Source organism: Poromitra crassiceps (assembly GCF_964638095.1).
Source record: "Poromitra crassiceps genome assembly, chromosome: 12".
In the NCBI taxonomy this organism is placed as follows: Eukaryota; Metazoa; Chordata; class Actinopteri; order Beryciformes; family Melamphaidae; genus Poromitra; species Poromitra crassiceps.
Window position 1 is genome coordinate 8136424 of NC_139632.1, and position 10450 is coordinate 8146873.

The 10450-nt window shown below is 40.2% G+C and overlaps 1 protein-coding gene across 2 annotated transcripts in view; it reads right to left on the bottom strand.

The window, feature by feature from the left end:
- Positions 1–10065, bottom strand: part of lhx9 (LIM homeobox 9) — a gene marked incomplete at both ends in the record, with an annotated part of 10693 nt that extends 628 nt beyond the window's left edge. Inside the window, 5 exons of one of the 2 annotated variants that reach the window (XM_083646977.1) lie at positions 1806–2060; positions 2701–2903; positions 7027–7394; positions 8648–8850; positions 9886–10065. In XM_083646977.1, coding sequence (XP_083503103.1) covers positions 1806–2060; positions 2701–2903; positions 7027–7394; positions 8648–8850; positions 9886–10065 — 1209 coding nt within the window. Of the gene's footprint in view, positions 1–1805; positions 2061–2700; positions 2904–7026; positions 7395–8647; positions 8851–9885 lie in introns of those variants that run through there. The other variant, XM_083646978.1, reaches the window with a different exon arrangement.
- Between the last annotated feature and the right edge of the window lie 385 nt (positions 10066–10450).

Sequence of the window (10450 nt, forward strand, 5' to 3'; positions counted from 1 at the left end):
TTGATAGAACACTTACTGTACTCAACTATTAACACGAAGATCAATATATAAGGTTCTTGGATTTACCCAACTATATCTGAAAGAGTGCACAAATGCTTTCTATGACATCGCTGCCCCCTTTAAAACAGGATACACCATAAAAAGATCTTCAGAAATAAGATGCAAAACAGTACAAAACTAGTGAGGCGTCAAAAGGATGTGAATCAGTTAACAAAGAACACATAATCCTGAATTTCACAAACTTTCTCCCAAGTTATAGCATAAGGCACATAGTAGAACTGAGTTAAGCATCTACCTCATCAAGTAGATCTAGATATCTTTGTTCTACAATATAGAACAAACTGTGACGCTCACAATGAAATGTATCAACCCCATTGAAGATGCTCTCTCTCTCTCTCTCTCTCTCTCTCTCTCTGTCTTCTCCTCTCTATCTCTCAGCCAGAAGAAACATGTTTTTGGTCTGTTCAGTGGCAAGTGGCATTTAAACAAAGTAGAAATATGGCCAAAAAGGAGAATACATGGATAAATGATTTCACTGGCTGCCTCTTACGACTCCACCTATCTGAGGTCATTTTGAATGTTCATGTCAGCTCTACCAAATCTAGTCTAGCGACGTCGCAACCACTTCATTCTTCACCCTCCCCTCCACTCCCTTCCTTCCCCTTTTAAAATCACATTGTTACCCTGAGCAACATGATAATAACAATAATGCACTTTCCTGGGCAGTGTATTGTCACCGTGCAATTGAGTTTAACTGTGGTTCTATGTGACCATGTTTCGTAGTATTTAAAATCCAGTTGACTGTCGTTAACCTATGAGGCCAACAAATGCGTAAAAGTGCTCTGTCATGAAAACAATCGATTACAAACAGTGCCGATAAACTGCTCTCCAATCCGAATTTCTCTTTTTGTTGTTGTTTTTATCAATGTGACTGAGTTATGTTACAGTTACCACTGTACAGATTGAGGGATTGGCTCCTTTCTCTTTATCACAGTAGAGGTGTGAATCAAGACAAAAATGTGTGTTGTGGCTTCAGCATCTACCTGGCATATGAGTTGTAATGGTTAGCTTCTTGTCAAATGCAATTTAGAAGTTTTACATGTAGCTTTGTGTGGTCCAGTCCCATCCAACTCAGTCTTACAGACCGAAACATTCGGAAATAATTAAAGCCTGTTTTCTGGATCTACCCTTTACAGAACATTCTACAAGTTGATTTTTTTCTCAATTATTTCAAAACAGGAACCAAACAAAAAACAAACAAACAAACAAAAAACAATTTTCTTTAAATTGGATAGTGCGAACATAGTGCATACACAGATTTACGAGGGCAAAATATTCATGTTATTTAAAATTTACCAATTAACCATAAATTAGGAAGGGCTCATTTTATAATAATTCAAATCAAATGTACAAATCAAGTCAAATGCTCTACTTTTCCAAAGAAGATTCAAGTTTTGGGTTTTCTCCAATGATTTGTGGAATCCATTACAATTTTCGTAAATGCCGTCCATTTGAGAATGTCCCGTCAAAAAAAATCAATCTCTGCATACTGTAAGTGGACTAAAGACACGGCTGCCAAGCAGTTGCAAAATGCTACACATTAAAATGGTTTCCTTGTGTTTTAATGTGGTCGCTGCTGTTCTTGCTCTTGTCGTTCTTGTTTGTGTATACAGCACTCTCTGTTCCAAGGAGCTGTCTCTGGTTGCTTTAAAGGTGTCGGTTAAAAAAATAAAATGTAAATTGAGGAGAGAGAACAGAAAAACAAAACAAAATAAAGTAAAATGAGTCTGCTCGGGGAGAGCCTGTTAGAAAAGGTTTGTCAAGGTAGTTTGTGAAGGGCTCCCCGAATCGTGGCTGTCCAAACTAGAGGTGACGGAGGTCACTACAGTGATCGAGGGGTTTGTCAGGTCTGTTAGTGTGGCCGCGCTGGAGGGGGGGGTCAGGGCCCCACTGTCGGACGAGGGCGCAGGGAGTGAGGTGCCATCAGCCTTATCAACACCTCCATTCTCCTGTCGCAAAACGTTCCTTCTGAATTTGGCTCTTGCGTTTTGGAACCAAACCTGCAAACCAATCCCAGTGTGGCTTTTACTTTTTGTGTTTATGTAGGATTAAGTTTTTAAAAAGAAAGTATCAAATCATTCCTCTCTATGGAAATACAGTCGTTTATGTATCAAGTTATCACAGGTATGACTATAATCAAGTTTCTCTTGGCTATACGTGAATCTTTATATGGCTATTTTCACACGTTATTTTGAGCCGGGCAGATGATAATGACTTAGCTCATCGCTCCTCAACACTGCATAAAACAGTGTGGATTTCAACAGCAAATCAAAACAGTAATCCTATCCTTTCAAAACTGGGATCTATGGGAATTTGATTAAAATACATGTGCACTCTCTTTGTTAAGATACCCTGTAATATCAACAATAAGCTGCAGTTTAAATGTCTACGCTCCAGAAGACAAAACCTAACTTTCTCCTTTCTTTCCCCAAACCTCTGGCAAAAACAACATTTAAGACTCTACAATTCAAATATAAAAACCCCTGATATACAACTAATGACTAAATGGACCAACCAAAGAAACGAACAAAAAGAAATCAAAGGATGACTGGTGAGAATTTGGGGTGTAAAATGAGAGGGGGATGGGGGGCACAGATATGGGGGTGATCAGATCAATAAGGAGAATGGGTCACTGCTTACCTGTAGAACTCTCTTAGTGAGGCCCGTTTTCTGGGCCAGCTGCTTTAAGTCCTTGGCGTCTGGGTTGTGGTTGATGGCAAAGTAGGATTTCATGGTTCGCAGCTGATGGTGCTTGAAGGAGGTCCGCATGCGCTTGGTCTTCTGCGATGGAGGGTAGGCCTGCTGGTCCCGGTCTAGGTGATCGCCGTCGTTCTCGTTACAGCCTGGGAGGGCACAGGGCACAGCAGAGGGAAGGCTTACTTACGGTGGGTGATTTGGTCTTAAGTGTTAACACTTCAAAATGCGTCTTTCTTAAAACAAGTGAAAAAAAAACTCATTATTCTTGTTGAAGAATTACCATAAGGCAAGCGAAGAAGACCACATCCCTCCACTAATAATTGCACTCAAATCAAGAACAAAATGTTTATAACATTAGAAACTAATTAAATGCTTTTCACTCTATTGGGAGATTTTTTTAACTAGTTTTTAAGATTTTTTTTCCCCCCAGGCTCAGTATACTTGATTTGTTATCATGAGTTTTTGCAGTGGAGAAAGAGAGTTGTGCATTACATTCAGGCTGTTACACAGCATGTGAACTATTAGGATAAGTGTGGGAGTGTTCATACACATTTCCATTGACCCGCTGTCAGAGCTCTATGGTAAATAATGAGATTTTATTCAATATTTGTTGTGTATTATCAGAATATGTCTGTCAATGCCCTTCAGGAGCGGATTTAATCGATTGGAATGCAATTGGTCTTGGCTGTGTGTATAATATATACGTGTGTGTGTGTGTGTGTGTGTGTGTGTGTGTGTGTGTGTGTGTGTGTGTGTGTGTGTGTGTGTGTGTGTGTGTATGTATGTATGTATGTATGTATATGTATGTATATATATATATATATATATATATATATATATATATACATACATACATACATACATACATACATACATACATACATACATACATACATACATATATACATACAGACACACACAGACACACAGACACACACACACACACACACACACACACACACACACACACACACACACACACACACACACACACACACACACACACCATGCCAAAGACTGATAGGTCTAATGTGGCTCATTTGTCAATAACTCAGTGTGTAAAATAAGATATTGATATGCAAAAATGTATCTACTAAATTAAATGCATGCGTTAAATACTCTGCACTGTCTATTTGCAGTTGAAACCTTTATCATTGTATATATCATTATCATTGTATATATGAAAATATGTTCACAAATGTGAATATTATCCTGTATTGCCTGATAAATGAGATCCAACATCTTTAATGCATTAAACGTATCTTTGTAAAATCCTATACTGTTGTGATAGGACACATTTATATATGAGTCAATTCTATATATAAATAACTACAGTGTGTGTGTGTGTGTGTGTGTGTGTGTGTGTGTGTGTGTGTGTGTGTGTGTGTGTGTGTGTGAATAAAAACAAACCTATTCAAATTAATATTGGCACATTAATTTTGCATTTGACAAACTGTTGAACATTGGTGATTTCTATGCAATTGAGGGAATCTCAATCTTTAATTCAGTGAAAACACCAAAATAACAACTGTTTTTTATTATTATTATTATTATTTGATTGTGATTTTAGAGCTCATTATTCACTTATTGTATATTTATGCAGAGGGCGACTGTAGTCAGCAAATAATTAGCATATAGTTTTAATAGGATGCTGACATTACATGATAAATTCCTCTTCTCCACATAACCATAGCACTGACAATCTTCTTTTTTCTTTTTTTCTTTTTCTTTTTCTTTAGCTGATATAATATCAGATTAATTACACGAAAACATCATCATCAAGATGTTTTTCAAATACTGTCTCACTCATCAACAGGGTCATAGAAAGTTGCAAACCAATTTTAATAAGACAGATGACTTATAGTGACTATATAGATATTTCATGAAGCAAATGCAAGAATTAAATGCAAAATTAGTTTGATTTTAATCTCATGGGGCAGTTAGGAGCATAGGAAATAAACATGGCTTGGCATTGTCATGGCACTACATGGTATTAATTTTATTATATGAAAATAATTTATTTGAAATAAAAAATACTTTTTTCCTGCGACACCTATGTGCCCAATTAATATAATAATTTGCATCGTCTGTTGCCTTTGTAGGATTGCGTTTGACTCAGATATTATCCACTAGGGGTCTCTATAGCCACAAATACCAAGCTTTGCTGTGTGGCATGGGATACACAGTAGACCTACACCTATCCCTGGCGAAAACGGTTAAACATCCTCACTTTTAGCAGGAATAAAAACCTTACTCTATTTGTCCTGAATATGAGTGTCCTGGTCTATAAAACGACATGTTAATTCAAAATGTGTCCTGAAAAGACAAGTTGTGTGTGTTTGGGATCAAAGCACTCTGAAAAAGAGCACAAGACAAAATATTTCAGTCGTTAGGATAATATATTTTTCATTCTTGTTCTTAACTTGAATTATGGTAAGGTGGTTTGGAATTCATTACGAAAAGAATAGCAGCGATCGTTTCAGGTGACAGAAAATGAGACTCTCGCCCAAGCAGAAAAAAAATGCATGTCGTGAAATTATGGATATAAATCACGAAGCCACTTTGTGTGCTCTGTGTGTGTGTGTGTGTGTGTGTGTGTGTGTGTGTGTGTGTGTGTGTGTGTGTGTGTGTGTGTGTGTGTGCGTGTGCGTGCGCGCGCGCGTGTGTGTGTGTGTGTGTGTGTGTGTGTGTGTGTGTGGGGGGGGGGGGGTTGACGACGACGACCCCAAAACAAAATAAATACACATAAACTATTACTTTAATTTTCTTTTGCATTATTTTCTTTCCTTTCATTTCTACTCTGGAGTTAAATTTAGAAAATCATCCGAATAACATTATCCCATAACAAAAATTATACTATATTCCCATTGGGACTTGATTTCTTCTTCTTTTTTACCTTCTTCATGAATTACTAGGGTTTTATTTGGTTTTTAAAGTTTTGTGATATTTCTAAAGCATCCATTGCATTTTATGTGGTTAGGCTATTTATTTTCCTGAAACAATGCTTACACCTTCAGGGATTTACTAAATCTCTTGGGATTATGTGTAAAAGTAACAAACCAAGGCATCACTACACCAGGCATTTAAACCCGGTCATGGACGGTACAGTGTTTTCCACACTGGTGTCCCTCGGAGCTGCTGACCTCCGCACCGGAGGCCTGGGATTCCAACGTCACTTTCAATTAACGAAGAACAATTAACGGGCAGATTACCCTTATTCGTCCTATTCACCAGGAACAGGGGAAAATTGGAGCACAATGACAAACTTTCTCAACCGGCCACTAATTCGCGGAAAGCGACAACAAAAAGGGGACGCTGCAGGGGGGTCGGGGGTGAACATTCAGCGCTTCAATACCACAGATTAGATGAAAAAAAATCTAAATTTAACAGCATCTTAATGTTGCCTACGGCGAGTAGCCTAGTGTGTTTTTTTTCAACGAAAGTGAAAGAGAGTGAAATATTTTATCGCTTTTTAATTAGCTGCACTTTTTACGCAACGATATAACTGCAGTAAGCCTATCCCCCTATACACCGGCCCTTATACCTTTATTTTGACCTGTAATTATAAAAGTCGATGAGATGATTGACAACGGGGTCAAATTTCGATCACTCTCGATACAACACACGCCATAGTTCCAAGTGGAGAAATATGGATTATTTTCATGCGTAAAAGACGCCACGGCCACGGGCCACGCTAAAAAAGCTAGGCTAAACTGTGCGTAATGGTAAAAACTGCTCAAAAATCATACATTCATTCGATCACGTTTTTATATGTATTTAGCCTGGATGTATCACATTTAATCAATCTATCAATCGATTAGGCTATCTGTTATTTGTTTATTTATTTATTTATTTGTTTATTTATTTATTTATTTTAAAAATAAAAATAATGCATAAGGAACACTCGAGGTGGTTCACAAACTGGGGTCCAGGGACCATTATGGGTCTGTGTGTGTGTGTGTGGAGGGGGGGGGGGGTACATGGGGTCCCTATCAAAATGGGGAATAGTTTAATGTTTAATTTCTCTTTTAGTTCACTCCCTATAGACAGTTATAGATAGGCTAATTCTGCAAATTATCTAGCAGCAACTAAAACCCCTCTCAGAATGCCCACATAGGGTGCGTGATAGCTAGTATGTTAGCCGGGCTAACTTAGTCCATCTATGCCTACAGTTTGGAGAAGCCCTGCTCTGCTCAGCATGCCCTCTCTCACCTGTCTTATAGGTGGCTATATGTCTCTCCCCATAGCCGGGCTGGCGGGCTCTCTCACCTGAGTTATAGCTGGCTATGTCTATCCCCATGGCCGGGCTCTTCCTCTTGCGCGGCCGTCCCTTCTGGGCCGTGCCGCCGGTGCCGTTGAAGTAGGGCAGGGCGAGGCCGCCGCCCTTGGCCGCCAGCTCGGCGTAGTTGAGCTGGGGGTGGTAGTCCCCTCCCGGGCCCTGGACCAGCGTCTCGAAGTGCAGGCGGCAGTACACCAGGTTGTCCTTCATGCCGAAGTGGTCCCCCGTGGTCAGCGTCTTGTTGCACGTGGTGCACGTGAAGCAGCTCAGGTGGTACACGGAGTCCCGCGCGCGCATCACCATCTCCGAGGCGGATATACCGAGGTGGCAGCGCGCGCACCTCTGCACGGAGAACCTTCTGGAACAAGGACGACAAACCGTCAAGACTGGCAGAGTGGGAAAAACACATCACGTGAGAACTGAGAAAGGAAGAAGGCCTGTATAAGTCTATAGGCAATCTGGGCACCCAGAGTCTATCAGTCAGACTGATATAGACTGTGGGTGCCCAGATCTATAGGCTACCTGTCTGTCACTGGCACATGCATGCTGGCATTTGTGCTGAGTTACATCACCACCAGTGAGAGAAGGAAAAAAGCCTATGTAGCCTAGCTTTAGCACAGCCTCAGTGGCGCTACCTATAGGCTAGGCTAGGCTAGGCCTATATAAAATAATAGCCTTTGTGTTATAGCGTAGGCCTACTCAGTCTGAGTTGGCGTTCTGGCCTAACGGTATATCAATACTATATCAATACAGCCTCGGTGACAGAATGGACATTGTCTGATATGGGCATTGTTATTCACGTCATGGCGAGATGACAAATGCACCTCACCTATAGCTCATAGGCTATATCTGCATCTTGTTTTCGGTCATTATTTTATTAGTATATAGGCCTACCTTAGAACAGTGGTATTAAGTGTGCAGGCCTACATGCGCCTTATGACCCTGTTATAATATAGGCCAACACATCTGATAACCCAATAACAGCAATTGTTTTCATTGTCTGTTTTCCTATTTTAGGGCATGCCAGCACTGGGGACCTACTTTTTGACAAAAGTCATGGCCTATTTTTCCACAAAACGTGCACACACACACATACTCCTTTGTTCCTGACTGTGACTGAAGCGCTATCTGTTTACATTACTCATAGCTATAGCCTATATCTGATCTAGGCTATATAACACCTTGGCTATCTTCTTAATTCAAAACATGCAGGCCCATGCAGAATCATGTTTTGGTCAGACAAGAATTAGGCTAGCCGATTTTTAACATATCCAGGTAAACACATAGGCCACTAGCCTGTTCAATTAGACCTAGCAATAGTAGGCTATCTTGATATTTTTGTCATTTTGTCATTTATACTATCGCATATGCTATAAAACAAATAGTTTGTCCTGTGTGTGTGTGTGTGTGTGTGTGTGTGTGTGTGTGTGTGTGTGTGTGTGTGTGTGTGTGTGTGTGTGTGTGTGCGTGCGTGTGTGTGTGTGTATGTGTGCGTGCGTGCGCGCGTGTGAGACAGACAGACAGACAGACAGACAGACAGACAGACAGAGTCCTTTCTCCTCCAGCATGGTAAAAATGAGGAAACAAATTGTGAACCTTGATTTTTCTTACCTGTAGTAATCCTCCTTGCAATAGATACTCCCATCCTTGGCAAAACACGTTAGCTCCGACTCCAACGCTAGTTTACATTCACAGCATTTGAGGCACCGCAGGTGCCACTGTTTGTCCACGGCCAGGAGGTAATATCTATCCGAAATCTTGCCCCCACAGCCGGCACACAGCGCAGGCTTCTCCGGGCTCATCGAAGGCATTGTCTGCGTGGTGGAAGTTAGAGAGAGAAACATCATGGAAACTATAAGTGGGACATTCTTATTAAACGCATGGTAAAAACGCATGACTTTCTGGACAAAATAATAATTGAAAAGTAACTCTAAACACGATACACAAGTCCTTTGCGATAACTTTTAAACTCGCTGCACATGCAGGCTTTGTGTAGCCATCCACACTACAGGCCCAACTAAGCAACTGGGTCCATTTAACACAATGTCCTACGAGTAGGCTATAAGCTATGAATTAAATATGAAAGAAAAACGTAGTTTGATTATTTTTAAGCTCCCGTTCCCTTGTATTTGAAGTCCATAATGCACTGCATTCACTTCGGAAGGCAGTAGAAAAATATGCCCTGTAGTAATAATAATAATAATAATAATAATAATAATAATAATAGTAGTAGTAATATTAAAAAATAAATATTAATATTAATAATAATAATAAAAGCAAATAGCCCAATGCCTTATATATAAATACTACTCCTAATTTAAAAAAATATATATATACCAGTTTTATCAACACAAATATAAATAAGTATAAATAAGGATGTGTGCCACAGCAATAATTAGCCTATTTACTTTCTGGTGAATTAGCAACCATATAATAGGTACTGCAACTTTAGTCTAATATCAACCCAATGAGCTATTTGATTTATTGAATTATGTTTCAAATGAGATTATAGAATTGCATGCGCGTTTGTTGTCTATTTATTATTTTAATCATGCTTTTGGGTAATTGAGCAGCTATGGAAAGCAAAATCAAATGAAACTGGGGCCTTTCCAAGTGACAACAGTGTTAGACTGTTATGTTTTTAGTTTAAAATAAGCAATTTGTTGTCTGACAGCGAGAGGCTATTTCATCAGAAGGAAAGAAAAAGTAGCCTGAATTCTCATTATGGTCTAACAGTAGACTATAGCTACTTATTGCATTTTCCCTTGCAGGTTAGTAGGCTACCGTTGTCACCTATAGGCTAGTTTGATAGCAATTCAATTGAAAACACAAGTGGCCCCGGCTCTTACCGACTCTCTCCCGTTGAGCTGCATGCCCTTGGCCAGGCGAGACTCCGTTTTCGACCTTCTCTCCATCTCCTCCATGATCCCTTGGATGTGATCCCCGGAGATCCCGTGGAAAAGCATGGCTCCCGGTCCTGGACGCAACGTGCAACTGCCTGCCTCTGTCTTGCAGCCCACAACTTCCATATACTATGTGCTGCAGCGCTGCGCCCCGCTCTCTCAGCGCATCCAAACGGGCTGTGAGGCTCTGAGAGAGGCACACAAAACAGCACAACACAACCCAAAGACTCAGATCACCTCCTCTCGCCAAAAGAGTGCAAAGGCAACTGGAAGAAGAAGAAGAAGAAACTACAACTCGATGGAAAGGCTGATGGTGTGGGAGGAGTGGTGGTGGTGATTGCAGCTTTTCCTTGTTTCCGTAAATGTCTCTCCAAAAAAATATAGTCCAAATGATGCGACAACCGGTGTGGCGGTATTGTGGTGGGGGCTGCAGTATGAAAAATAAAAACAACAACAACAATAATGACAAAGTTTTGTTGTTGTTTTTTGTGATTTTCTTTCTCCCGGTTTC